At 41.5% G+C, this 15,362-nt stretch overlaps 1 protein-coding gene across 8 annotated transcripts in view; it reads right to left on the bottom strand.

Moving 5' to 3' along the window:
• Positions 1 to 15,362, bottom strand: part of LOC148382403 (bone morphogenetic protein 4-like) — a 120,472-nt gene that overhangs the window by 921 nt on the left and 104,189 nt on the right. For 7 of the 8 annotated variants that reach the window (XM_088359060.1, XM_088359059.1, XM_088359057.1 and 4 more), the window contains 5 exons: positions 3,156 to 3,254; positions 1,035 to 1,426; positions 560 to 699; positions 306 to 422; positions 31 to 220 (listed from right to left, as the gene is read on the bottom strand). In XM_088359060.1, the coding sequence (XP_088215186.1) occupies positions 31 to 220; positions 306 to 422; positions 560 to 699; positions 1,035 to 1,326 (739 nt within the window). In that variant the 5' untranslated portion in view covers positions 1,327 to 1,426; positions 3,156 to 3,254. The other variant, XM_088359064.1, reaches the window with a different exon arrangement.

Here is a 15,362-nt window from a genome sequence, read left to right as displayed (position 1 = left end):
ACTGTTTTAGCTTTTTCACTGTCATCTTACCAAAGTATGATTGATTGGTTGCTCCTGGCCTGCCATCATCAGAGAAGATAACCAAGTAGGCGTGAGTGCCTACTGGCTCTCCACGCAGCTTGGATGACGTAACCACAGAGTCCATCCAAGTCCCAGATGGCAGCGTGGTCACCACCAGGATGCCATTGTTATCTTGGCTGTTGCAGATCCACTTGGACACCTAGAAAAAGAAAAAAGTCAGCTAGTTTGGCTTTTATTCATTTTTTATTTTTTTTTAGCAATGGTGGAAAATGAACAACACCAACTGTTTGGGTGACATTGAAGACTTCCCATCCCTGAGTGTAAAGAGGAACGAGTCTGGAGGTGATGAGGTTTCCTCGCCAAGGTTTCACTTGACTATCCAGCACTTCATACAAATCCAGCTGGATGGGAACAAGAATGTGTGAATATGTGATATATAATTACCAAGTTGACAGATGGCAATTTTGAGCCCATGTTTAGGTCTGACGTGAAAAAATGAATCTGAATCCTGCTGTCATACATAATGGAGATCATATACCTTATAAAAATGGGGCCTGTATGACTTTTCCAGGAAATGTTTCTGTTTCTTTCGAAACCAACGGAATTCAGCCTTAACCATTCTCTCGTCTCGTCCAAAAGAAGACAGGTTGAAAAAGTGAAACCTCTCGCCATCATGATCTGAAACATCAAATACAACTTTAGTTAAACCACTTAATAAGACAAAATTGTTTTAATGGGTGCATTTTTCATGCATTTGGGGAAACTCGACCATGTTTAGCAAATATTGGAGAAAAACTCAAATACTGCACTAAATTATCCCGCGTCCCTGTGCAAGATCTAAATCAAACAATCAAAACTCTACAGCTAGCTGAAATGTAGGGATTAAAAGTAAAAAGTCAGATACCTGAAAATGCATTTCAGTAGATTAAATTGATCACCACCCATTAGAGAGCGCATGAGTATCCACATCGCGGTAGAAATTATTAAAAAATGTTCTTGAAAGTATTACCAACCTTTATCTTCGAAGCTCCTCACGACGTTCCCCTCCAGTATTTCTTTCTGACTTTTTCTCGTCCCGTCCGACGCAGAGACGGCGTTAAAGAGATCCAACATGAACTGAGGTGCCTTCCTGTGTGGGGCGCCGCGGAGTAGATCCTTCAAATGGAACAAAGCGCCGAGCTTTTCCGTCAACTTGTTGTCACGGTCCAAGTCCGTCCGGGTCCCCACCGGGTCCCTGCCGCCGGCTGTGACGCAGCGCAAATGGAGCGCGAGGACGAGCCAGACGCGCATCGCTCCTCTTGACATATTGGCAAAGGGCGGACTGAGCGTGCGCCACTGTGTGTGATAAGGACACTAATGTGCCGATTGATGACACTATTCAGCTAACATCAGAGGATGATTGGACCTTGATTGATGATGATGGATGGTGGGGGCAAAAACACCCCGCAAACACAAAGGAAAGGTGAAAATGGTCAAAAGTGAGAGAAAAAAGAATATATTACAAACAATGTGCTCCCTTATCCATAAATCCAAGCTAATGCTTATTCATATTAATAGTTTTTAAGACAAATATAAAATATTTATGTGATTAGAACATGTTTAGGTAATGCAGTATATGCAATTGCAAGTAACTCACGCAGTAGTTTAGGGAACAATAACTAGTACAAAGTTAAACACAACGGATCTGTATTCAAGTAGTGATTCCTTCATATACCACTAGAGGGAGCCAATGCGCTGCTGCTCGATCCATCAGTTATTTAAATAACATGTATATCTGATATCTGCATTTAATGCATGCATCGGGAAACCCTTAATTGAAATTTGAAAATGTGATGTTTCAAAAGAAAATAAATATAAAATAAAATAAATTCAGGCAGCCAATTGAACATTTCTATAATTACTAATATTGTATGACAAAAAACCTTGCATTGCTACAGCACCTCGTGTATTTATCATCAGGGTGAGGAGGGTTCAACCCAAGTAAAGTTTCTCCATCATCACGTTTTTTTTTCTAGCCATCTGTCTGTTATCAGTGTGAAGCCAGTCGCAAGAAAGCAAACGAAGAGCGAGAGCCATGACGCACGTGATGCGCATTGTTAGCGTGCACATGCGCACCCCCAAACGGCGCACACATTGGTCACCTCGCCACCGACGTCCCCCTCGCCCCCTGGGTTTGTTTGGACAGTGACAGAGCATGACGCTCGTGACCCCCCGGCATGAGCATTAATCCGATATGATCTCCTATCAATCAATCAATCGCATGGAATAAAGGGGGATCAAATTCTCAAGACAATCAGGTTGATCAAAAGCTCTTTTCCCCCTATTGTTCATTTGATGACAGAGTCATGACTTTTATTTGGGGGACCCGTTACTCATTTTTAGGCCCATCATATTGAATGTCAGATAAGATAGGATCCATTCTATGGTTATAATTTAAGATAACATAAGGTCCATATTGATTGAATTTGAAGGACACGTGACAAAGTGCGAGATACACAAATCCTGAAATAGGGCCAGATTTGAGTCTTGTCATTCCTGTGGTGCAGGCATGTTTACCATGAACCGTGTGCAAAACACAGATACATGACAACAGAAGACCCGTGACGTCAATGTCACGCTGGATACACGCAGAAGTCATGCCTGCAGGGACTGCACGTCTTTCAATGCAGTCATGTTGGACACACATGGTGTAGGACACTGATACTGAAAAAATCTCTCAGCATTTTTTTTTGACAGTTCCCATCACAAACTATATTGTAGGTTTCACAATCGAACACCAGGTGGCGCCGTTGACCTGCATATGGCCTTTCACAAACCACAGTGTGTAAAAATGAATGTCCATCTGCCTGATGCTTTCATGGGACCTAATTATTTCTCATCAAGTCCATCATTACATATTTTAGTCCAATCAGCAGTACTAAACAATTTGACCTTCATCCTACAGTATCTATTTTGGATTGGTTCAATACTTGATTGCTGAGATTCAAACCCTGAACCTCACAACCATTCGTGATCAATATTTTAGAGGGGGGTGGGGGGGAAATGGTTGTCACATTCATTTTGATTGTGCACTATCAGCCATGGGCCACCTGGATTCACATCTGACAAGTGTGTGCATGTGTTAATGACCTCACCTTGTGTTAAATACCTGTACTGAGGCAATTAGACACACATGGAAGGCATTTTGCCACAAGTGCTGGAGGCCGCTGCTGCTGCTGTTGCCGCTGCGATCTCTGAATGAATAATGAAGAGGAATACAATCACAGTCAAAGTGGAACCACATGACATGACTTTCAATGTGACATTTAAAATGGTGACCCCCCCACCCACCTTTCCCCCCCCGACTGCCACTGACTGCAAACATGTTCAGTTTGGGAGTTTGGCGATTTTTTCTCCCTGAAATATTCAATTAAATTATTATTATTATTTTTTTATTATTATAATTACTATTTTTTTCTCCTTTAAATATTCTATTAAATTATTATCTTTATTATTATAATTACTATTTTTTTAAGTGTTATTACTTGTTTAGCTATCAAAAATATGGCCACAAAATTAGTCACACCGGCACTATGCATTTATATGGATGCCAAAAAAATAGCAGTTGTAAAGTGTGTATATTTCCTAAAAATAATTCTAAAAGTGCCCATGTGAAATATATTTGCTTATTTAGTCTAGTCGTGCGCAATTTAAATACAATTAAATAGTTCTAATTTGAAATACTGTGTTGATGTTGCTTAGCCAATATATCTGTGCAAGATTTCATGTCGGTCAAGCTTTATTTTGGAAAGCCATCAAAAGACTATTTAGTTTTGGTTCAAGCTCCAGAGTCAGCTAAATTATATGTGCTCACGACCCAGCGCTGACTTTCTTTTTCTTCCCCCAGCACATGTACGCACAGCGCGCTGCACGAGTACACCTCACCTTTGCGTTATTAAGTCTGCCAGACGCTACTTCATCTGGCAACTTGCTGCGGTTTTCGGTGATATTCATAATCGGCGAAACATACTTGTTTCCCTTCTGACTCTGGGCTCATTATTATCCAATATTTTGCAGCACAAAGTGACATATGACGTTGGCCTGCTTGTAATTAGCTTGTTTGTTATGCTGAGGGCCACCTGCATGGTCTGCTTAATGGTTGTGCGTGTTTGTGTGTGGTTTCGTCTATAGAAATCCATTCACATATAAATGCACGTTTGTCTAATTTGACTCCCCTCACTCAAGTGTAATTAGAATTTAATTTAGGACTCTTCCAACTGCAATAGTCTCTGTTGATTAATGACACTAAGCCCAAAATGAGACGCTTATGACTTTCCATTGAATTTGCAAAGTAGTTGCATTATTTGCCGCCCTCTAGTGTTTATTCATGTCAAATGTCATGTTTCAAAGAGAAGTTATTTTTACTTTATTTTATTTTTTTTATATACAGTGATCCCTCGCTACTTCGCGTTTCGTTTATCGCGGCTTCACTACATCGCAGATTTTTTTTCCCGAATTAAAAAAAACATTTAAAAGTCAAAATAAAACTTCTAAATTGAGGAAACATGTGTCTAACCTTTAGGACAATGTAGTTTTGCTCCAAATGTTTGTTTACATTCCTTTAGAAGTCCGTTTTCGCGTGTTAGCACGATTGCGAATTAGCATCTTTCCGCTAACTCGTTAGCCTGCCCAGTACTTCTTGTTGATGACCGTACTTCGCGGATTTCACTTATCGCGGGTGGTTTTTGGAACCAATTATCCGCAATTACTATATATATTTTCTTTTTAAATCATTTTTGAGGCACAAAAAGGTTACATGTTGCACCGTAGCCTCGTTTTTTCCAAAAAACTAAACGCTTCTGTGACTTCAGGTGTTCTGCAAATGCGCAATTAAACATCAAATCATATCGCGTGTTTATGAACGCTTCTAGATGATTTGAAGTCACGCTTGCAACCCCATTATTGCTGAGGTTTCTTATCTGCATCGCACATCTCCTGCTACCCCTTTTTGTGGTCTTTATTTGCATAAACTGGTCACCGCGAGGAAAAATGTTGATGCTAAACGATGCGAAGAGAAACTGGAGCTGGGCCTATCTGCTTCAATTTTCTTTTTTGTATTTTGGTTAAAAATGCATTGCTTTGATTTGAGCTTTAATTACACCTGCTCACAAATGAAATTTTTCATACTTTTTATTTATTTTTTTATAGTACTTTGCAGCAGAAGCATGAGGAATGGCTGCTCTCAGACAAGGATTTACGCAAAGTAATCCGATCCGAGACTCCCGTCTGAGACGAGAGAGCAGCATATGGAATTCATCCACTGCACGCATCCATTTTTCATCGTCACCCTACTCCCCTTACTCTATTGTAGTGTCTAATAGTGGGCCGTTTATACACGCCAGATACACTCCACGCTCTTTCATCCTCATCACCTTCTCCCACTGTCTGGCTTCAGAAACATCTTCTAAAGTGTTCTTCAAATATCGGAAAGCTCCAAGGGCCCTTTGGGTCATTGTGGTTTCGAAGACGAAAGTACACGCGCAAGTCAAGGTTTCATATATTTCTTGCAAAGCCTCCCAAGAATAATCCAAGACAAGCCTCATTTAAGCATAAGAATCTCAATTGCTTGCACAGAGGTCAAAGGTCACATATGTGTCCATGTTCATATCTAGAAGGATTGTTTTATAATAAGTGCTAAAATGCTTTTGAGAAGGAGCTGATAACCGCTTGGCCAATATGTAATTAAGTTCCATTATTGAGTGAAAAATAAAAGCCAACCTCTACTTTTTATACACGCTTGGGTTTGGAGCAGCTACTGCTTTTTTTTTTTTTTTTTTAATGGGCCATTATGATGGCGGAATGTTTATGAGCACTCAGATTGCAGCGTAGACTTTATCACCTCCAATGCAACACCTTTCAAAATATCAAATAAGGTCATGGAGGTGATTCTTTCTGCTTTCTATTTGCTTCAGTGATGCACTTGAGTGAGTGAGAGAGCGAGAGCAAGCGAGAGGTGTTAAGGGCCAACAAGTAGCAGATGCAACAAATTACAGCCAGCATTGTTTCATTTGTGCTTAAGGAATTGGACTCAACTTGTGAGATTTCCAATTCCCCCATAGCTGCAGCCCCCCCAGGATGCTCTCTAATGTGTGGTCATAAAGTTCTAAACAGTGGAACCTCTAAACTCGGAGTAAATCCGATCCAGGACACCGCTTGACATCTGATTTGTAAACACTCATTTCGTAAGAAATAATAGGAATAAAACGGTCACAATCACAATATGATGACGATGATGATGATAGAACTTTATTCATCACTGCCAGCCCATAAATAAAAAACTATCAAAAAACAATGTCTGTAACTGCATGCTTGCGTCAAACTTGTTCACTGCGCAATATTTGTCATTTCAAGATCTCTATATTTACTGTGCAATAACATTAACACAATTTCTAACTGTCCAATAATAATAATAATAATAATAATAATAATAATATTTAAAAAAAAGCATACACAAAAGCTACCATTGCGCTCCTTGACCGACAATGGCCTCCTGCAGGCATCAATCAGTCCAGATAGGGGGCAGTAAAGTACCACATATAAGTTAAACAAGACCCTCAGCACACTTTTTACAAGGTCTTGATTGACAAGCAAATATGCAACAAGATTGGCCTCGATGCACAAATAAAGGAATTGTGTTTTCTTTGTATTCTCAGCCACTTGTAATAAAAGATATTATTTGTTGTCCTCCCACTCAATACGTATATGTCATCTGAGGTAGCTCCAGGTTTTTATTGCGTACTAGCGAGCTCACACCAATGCTCTCGACTATTAGATAAGGGTCATCAGAGGTCAACTAAGAAATACTTTTTGGAGAAATATTCACATATTGTTAGCCTACTTTACTGACATTCGGGAATAGATGAGCGTATTTTGGGAGGAAGTCAATCATTGAAGACTTGGCTGTAATTCATTTTGTATGCAGTTCCAAAATATGGGGAAGTCCCAGTTAATGCAACTTCTGAGCTGAGTCAGCAACTTATCTATGATCGTTCTCCAAAGGTGTTTATGTGCAGGTGAACCTTGCAGCTGCAGTGTCACTGACATCAGCCACGGAGTTTTTTTTGTGTTTTTTTTGCACGACCTCTTTAATTAAACCCGAGTGCCCTGTCATCACTTGCTACTGTTATCATCCAAGCAGCTGCTACAGACACACAGCACAAATAGTGCTTTGCCGCAGTCTTGTGGCGTATTTGCCTCAAGGAACTAGGTTGAAGTGAGTTAAAGAGTCCAATTTAAGGGGAAAAAAAACCCTGCTTTGTTGGCAATTATTAACCCAGAACCTCTGAGGCAGATGTGCTAACCACTCGCCCCATCATGCCTGGGTATTGTCAGCGCATGACTAAACTGGCAGGATGCTGCTGCTTACAGCTGCAAGCGATTGGACAACACACAGGGAGCAGTGTGATCGGTGGCAACGGTCGCTCCTCCGGCCAAAATGACTTCAAGATTACGGACATTGGAGAGCCTGGTGGCTCTGAGAAATGTTGTACACGCTCCAGCGATTCCATTACTGTGCCGCTGTGGCAAATGGAGCACATTTAGATCTGAACCCACACACCCTAAAAATCTGGCTTGGCCACAAATTAGTCTAATCATGCATAAATAGAAAATGGCCGTGTTGAATTGACCTCATTTTGTTTGTCTAAATTGGCCTTGTTATGGTGTGACATAAGCAGGCCAGGCCAGGTCTTGATCCGTGACTTAACTGATACTATCGCAAACATGTGCTGCCCAGGCCTCTACTAGGCCGCCGTGGTAACAGGGAGCAGAGAGAAAGTCCGTCAGATTCGTGCTTGCTGGAAATTTCAATCCAATAGATAGAAAAACAAAACCTCGATCCTTATTTATGCTGCAAATGAATTGGCAAACAACTGCATTTCGGATCAATCATGCTTTGTTATGATAATTACGACCAGAAAGAACCGTTGCACAATCAGATTTTCTGGCTAGAAAATTATTTTGGGGATAAACTAATGAAAATTACGCATAAGAAAAAAAAACAATTGAGCAACACTGAAACTCTGTGCAATTTTGATCCATTACATTACTGAATTCAATAAATATGGGATCATATTTAATACTGTAAAAGAAACAGGAAGCAGAAGCCGAAAATATGATTTGTAGCTATAAGGAGATACTTGACAGCTATTGCGAACACAATCCGTTCTCAGAAAACTGCCCCGGCGGCTCCGCTCTGATCTCTTTCGGGGTTACGAGAAGTCCAAACGTGAGCCAAAGCCGAGTCCAGTTGCTGAAGGGAAAAGAAGACCTTTGTCTAATTCAGAACATCTTGACGTTGCGATGCAGAATAAAAACAATGAGCTCGTATTTTCAGAAGTAGTCCAGAAATGACATTACAAAATAAAATGGATTTAAGATCAAATATCAACACAGTGGACCTTCAATTACGTTTTGCAACTTATGACACGTGCGAGTCGAATTCTACACAGCGGCGGGACTGACTAATGGTAGTGAGAGAAGAAAATCGGCTAAAAAGCTAATGGTGGGAGGTTTGTGGGATTTAAGTGTGTCAGCAACTGTCTCAGTTTGACTCTCGCTTCCTGTGAAATCCTTTTAGCACCAAGCTGAAATAACAGACAATGAAATACAGCTCCTCTTGTAAAATGGCCATGATAGGAAAGGAGAGGTGGAGGCGGGGTTGTGACAAAAAAAGAATAGGGAAGCTCCAGATCTGATGTAAATAATCTGCGCTTATTTGTTAGGAACTAAAACGGGTTTATGAGCAACAAGTATTGGAATGGAACTATGACAGGACTCCCACGATACCCCAACAGAACAAAATTTGGCTGGGACATTCTTAAAAAAACAAATTAAATAAACAAAAACAAACACTGAGGTCATGTTATGTGCGCTGACTAATCTCCAATCTGATAAAAATAAAAGAAATCAAATGCAATGACGCAAAACCAACGTGTGGCGGGGCAAAACGTTTTTCAGGGGTCTTCATTTATCATCTCTAAAATAAAAAAATAAATAAAAATAAAAAAATACTTAATTTGTGTGTGACCTGCCTAAAGAACAAACTAACAGGGGTCCTCTCTGATTTCTGGTTTACGAACTAATTACAGAGCTAATAAAACTTTGAGGGATTAGCCACTTTAAATCCAGCGACAGCAAACCTACTTGGCCCTTATTTGTCGCCATAGTTGCTCCCCAAGGACATCCACATTGTTCTCAGACGTGTTGGGGCCACATAAAGTTGAAATTGGACCAGGCGCCCGACGAAAACCACTTGGGTCAAATTAAGAATGAGGGCCGCCTTTCTCTCACGGGCTTTTTTAGGGATTAGATGACGCTATAGGCGGACTGATTAAATCGGCTGATTGGGGTGGCGAATGGAGGCGTGTTTTACTGCTTTACTGAGATTATATTGGCTGATTTAGCTCTCCGAACAGCGAGCCGTGAACTACTAGTGAACCTGGAACAATGTGTGTGAGGAGCTTGTTGGTTATTTGGTGGCTTTTGTAGCCCCTCATCAACTGTTAACACACAAGAAAGTCTTATTGGTGACCCTCAAAAAAAAAAAAAAAAAAAAAAAAAAAAACAGCGAAGGGAAACACTTCTGTTTACTAATTGGACCAGTAGCAGTGGCAACAGAGTGACATCACGTCTTCATTAACAGGTGCCTCATCCGGTCGGCCGTTCATGGGAAAGTTTTCATTAAGGCTTCCCGTTCCTCACCAGTGCGGGCCGACGATTAGTCGCTAGTTAGGCGCTGTTGTCAATGTTTACGATGTGCCGGGGAGAAGGGAAGCAGACCCGTTGCTGGTGCTCGGGGTCAAAGCTAGCGGTCAGCCAGAGGCAATGGAGGGGGGGGGCGGCTGACCACAATCGTGGCCAGGAAACGATTCGAAGCAATGTATGTTTAAAGAACAAATTTCAGTTGGATCAAAGTTTTGTTAGCTACACTGTACATACTACAGATTAGAAACTCTAATGTATACTATATACCACTATATAGCTAAAACCGCTCATTTAAGTTGTAGTGGTGACATTTGAATACTAATTGTGTCATTGATTTATTTTCCAAGGCCAAAATACAGTAATCCCTCCTTTATCGCGGATAATTGGTTCCAAAAACCACCCGCAATAAGTGAAATCCGCGAAGTACGGTCACCAACAAGAAGTACTGGGCAGGCTAACGAGTTAGCGGAAAGATGCTAATTCGCGATCGTGCTAACACACGAAAACGGACTTCTAAAGGAACGACCATTTAGAGCAATACTACATTGTCCTAGAGGTTAAACTCATGTTTCCTCAATTTAGAAGTTTTATTTTGACTTTGAAATGTTTGTTTAATTTGGGAAAAAAAAAATCTGCGATGTAGTGAAGCCGCGATAAACGAAACGCGAAGTAGCGAGGGATCACTGTACAGGCAGATGACTTCCTATCAATTTTTATTATTTGACTTATTTACCCAGCGTCTCATAAGGGAACAGAGGCAACACAAAAGAGGCAATAAAGGAACAAGTGCCACACAAACAAGCGCACGTGCACAAACACATCTGCGCACACGCCTGGTGAGGTCCACTTGAGCAGTGCAAACAAACAAAGTCGCTTTATGACAATTAGAGACCTGCTCTGAACTTTGCTGTTTCCAGAACTTAGCGGATAGGAATAATTAATCACGACTCTCTGACACACACATTTGCGCGCGCACACACACATGCAGCAGACACAGCTAATGAACAGTAATATTCAAACATGTGGGAACCATTTGTCCACCAAGCTCCTGCTCTCTCTCTATGACAACAGAGAGGAACACAGCAGCAACATAAGGAAAAAGGAAAACATGCCTCTGAATAGAGTGTGATTAGAACACACAGCGCGGGTGCTATCTAAATACAGAATAGAGATGCGAGGATTTTCCCTAAATAAATATTTATTGCTCATAACCATCGAAATTTAAATTCAAAAGCTTGAGGGAAATAATTGGCTATTTAAAAAGGCACACATGCCCAAATCATATGATTGATAATGCCTGCTGGGTAGCTTTGCGGTCTTTTGCTCATTTCATGAACGCAGTATGAATACGCTTATGTAAACACAGGTCTTCAAGGAAACGCAAGGTCAGTTGGTTTTGCTAACCTTTCCCCTCTGAAATGAGAAGCCTTGTTTCAATGAGGGAGTGACTAAAAAAAAAAATTGCTTCATATGCACAGTCATGCGTTTGTGGCCCTGCGAGATACAAGCTTGTGAGGTCATTCAACCCGAAGAGCCGAAATGTCCTCATGTGACCTGCGGATGACACAGATTGGGAGCATACATAAAAATTTGAAAATTTATAGTAACACGCTTCACATCCAACCAAACAGCCAGTGCCCGCCACCGTGCACAATCACACACGCGAGCCTTGTTGAACTTTCTCTGGTTGGTCGAGCGCTAAAGGAGGACAAAGTGGTATCTATGCTCTGCTGTTCATATTTGTGTTGGAGGCGCCACGCCGCCTGAGCTCTATGTTAGCTCGAGGTAATTACGTCTATACACCACCAATATCCCCTCCCATTACTGCACGGTAATGGGCCTTGCTACTCTTTCTCAGACACACACACACACACACACACACACACACACACACACACACACACACACACACACACACACACACACACACACACACACACACACACACACACACACACACACACACACACACACACACACACACACACACACACACACACACACACGCACTCACCCGCAAGGACACCGGTGACATCACTTATGTCATGTCAAAGCATCGCAATATGAAAGACTCAGTGGCATTGACACTCGGATAAAAGTAGTCCGCCGCCAGCGTGGCGCTATATCCGACAAAGTAGTAGCATTGAAAGATCGGAGCCAGGACGTAACAAAATAGCTTTTTTTGAGGGTAGCATGAGAAAAGGCTGACACACAGTCTGATCTTTAATGGCCATCTCATGTAAATAACGTCCACGCATTAGCGCCGAACCGGCGAGCTTTGGTTCTCTCGTCTGTTTAGTCACGCGTCCTTTGCTGCGAGCTCTGGTTAGAGTCAAGGAGGAGATGGTGATGGATGTTTAGATTGCAATAGTAATAATCATAACACGCAGTCATGGAAAACGCATAAAAACATTGCTCCTTTACATAAATCAGGCGCAAAAAAACACCAGTCAAATAAAAGCGGCGGGTAAAAAACATCACTTGAAAAGTGGTGACTTCACCTTGATTTTGAAGAAACAAGCCACTCAAGTAAAATAACATGACTACTTTCATATTCAGACAAATAAATCATCACCCATCGAGCCAAAGGTCACACAATATATTCCTACCGAGCTCCCTTTCGGAGGAAATGATGGCGTGCGGTCACGTCAACTTTGACTACTTCTTCTCGAGTGTTTGAAACAAATTAACTATAAAATGGAAGGTCTGAAATTTGTGGAAATTCTGGCAAATATGTGGTGATAGATTACAGACAGTGTCAAAGCTTCTCCACCGCAGCAATACGCTCGAGTTTGCCGTCGTGAATTTTAATGGTCAGCCGTTCAGTGAAACCTCCCCGCCGTTTTTAGGGGGAGGTCACGTCACGGCATGGAACCTCTCACAACGCCGAGCCGGGTGTTTTAGCGGCGGGCCTCGTCTCGCTTTTCCTCATTACTTTCAGTGGCAATAATATTCTTTTACAGACGCCATGAGCGTGTAGTTAAAAGATATGAAGCACTGCAATGGTTTATTAAACAGCGTATTTTGAAGCTGGGGAAAAAATGGGCGTGTCTAGTATTTTTTTTTTTTATCTTGTAATCCGATACTTTATTGTAATGGACAATTTAATACTTTACAAATGAAATTTAAAACACATGCTAACCATTCCATTTTGATGCTCCGCCCACTACATTTCGTAGCAGACATCCAGATTCACCCCATCGACGTTTTCTTGACATAAATGAGCCGTAATGCGACTTAAAGCAGGGGATCAAGAATGCACGTGTGTTTCATATTGAAGCTTGTTCATTGGCTTGCGCAAACACGTATGCAACCCGATCCCGCGGGATAGCGTACTGTATTAGAGAGGATCGAGACAAGCGACCACACGCGGCGTAGACGGAAACCCGAGCAGCCTGCACAAGATCTCGCCTGGAATTTACTGTTAGCATGATAAATAACATCTGTGTTCAGAGTGACGCCGGAGGTGTTACACTTTAAATTTTGATTGATCCATGTCTTGGAAATCGAAACACCGCCAACAGATACCATTGATACCAAGACTAAAAAATTGATTGAATTGAATGAGGGAAAAAGCAAAAAAAAAAAAAAGGGAGGGGGGGCCGCGCTAGGTAATGATAGGTAATCATTGACTTAAACATGGTGGACGCCAGTGGAAGATGGCGAGGAAACCCAGAGCCAGGTGGAGTCAAAACCAAATATATCCAAATTCATACAAGCTTAAATGCACGTACAAGCGTTCAATACGACGGAACATATGCTGCGGGTTGAGTTGACCTTCAACCTATCCATGGATCCACCTTTATGCTTTCAGTAATGGGCCTCCCCTTCCAGTAAACTCACGCCTTTCTTCCCGTTACGACCGACTTGTGTATGCTTCCAACCGCAGAGCGGCTCGTGACGCAAACTGGTAGAAAAAGAAAAAAAAAATGATGATGGAGTGACTAGTCATGTATTAACTGGAAAGTAAATGATGTGAAACGTCTTAAAATACAATGGTTGGACATGGTGAACATGCTGAATTGATTACAACTGTGGTAGCGCATGCATTACCCGTGCCTCCGCTTTCTCTTTGCACGGGGAAACCAATCAAAGTTAGTTAGGATTTTTCACCCGAGCATACCCGAGAGCTGTCAAAAAGTTCAATTTCCATCATTTTCCAGTTAGGCACCGTATAAAGGCTTGGTATTAAGCTGCGGTGCAACCTGACTGGCTGGGTCATTAGTAAGCTGCGTGGCCATTGGCTGCCTATTGCGGCAGCAAAGGGTTATGGTTCCTGCTGAATCCCCAGAGAGGGCTGGAACAGTGCAAAACAACAATAGGGGTCGGCTCTCGTGTTTAGTCTGCGTCTGTGGAGGCTTACAGCAGATTCTACGCTCTGAAACCAGAGCCCAACTTTGGACCAAATAATTTCAACTTTCTTGCAGCAAGCTTATTAGAGCTCAGTGGAGTTTTCACGCATGTCCAAACCACACACAAACACTAATACCATCATGACCACGCCTAAACAGAAGGATAACAAGCCTTTAGATTGTTTATAGGAACCTTTGCTTCTATGGCAGATGAGCTCGGTACAAATACCACCCTTGCCACCAGAATGAAGCTTCAAAGATGCTTCACGAACCAGTTGTTGTATTTTTTTACTCCTCTGGAAGGCACTCTCTGTTCAACATTTGACATTCCTAAAATGTCTTTCTTTAAACTAATGGTGCCATCTGGAGTAGACAAAAATACAACAACTGGTTCATGAAGCATCTCGAACCTTTGTTTTCCAATATATAAAAAAGTAAAAACTTTTTCGGCCAAATTTGGAACAAAACTACCACAAATATATTAATGGGAAATATTGATGATAATAATAACCAATAATATGAACGTCAGGGAATGAGTCACAACTTAAGCAATGGTAATCAGAAGCCGATTCAGGAATAACAACAATATGGAAAATAAACAGAACACGGCCTGACCGAGACAGGTTGCAGAGAAGTAGGAAGACAGAAATGTTAAAGCAATAAAGACACGCACCGGGGTTTCCTTCAACACATTATTTTGTTGTCAATGAAAACAGATCTGGAGAGTGAAACATCCCGGCCTGTCGCACAATAAACCTTTCTGACATTTATCAGACGTGACATTTTGACTTTAATTAGATGGTGTGAGTTTGCAGCTTTCGTTTGTCCGTCCACATGTTACTACTTTATTGTGAACTTTGCTGACTTTAAAAAAAAAAGGCACAGCGGTGGGGCCATAAGCAGGATGCCAATAAAATGTGGCTCAGGTAGAGGGAATGTTGGAGAAACTAGCATATTAGCTTTAGCCACCCCATATATATGTTACTACTCTAACAATACATCCAGAATTTTTTCTTCAGGTAGAGGCGTGCAAAAAATATATAAGGAGCTGAACGAAAAAGAGACTTCTAGACAAAGTGTCTGACAAAGTGAAGTTCAGGAGGAGGCGGGGCAGCATCAAGTAGGAAACCTCTGGTAAATGTCGAATGCGTGACGTCAGGCTGGAAGGCGACACCTTTAGACCAATGAAAATTTCCATTACACACACACACAGTTGCTCCATGTTTGTTGTACAGGTCGAGGTGT

Source organism: Syngnathus floridae, chromosome 18 (assembly GCF_059516105.1).
Source record: "Syngnathus floridae isolate MCC-2025c chromosome 18, RoL_Sflo_1.0, whole genome shotgun sequence".
In the NCBI taxonomy this organism is placed as follows: Eukaryota; Metazoa; Chordata; class Actinopteri; order Syngnathiformes; family Syngnathidae; genus Syngnathus; species Syngnathus floridae.
This window is presented reverse-complemented; position numbering and strand designations above follow the sequence as displayed.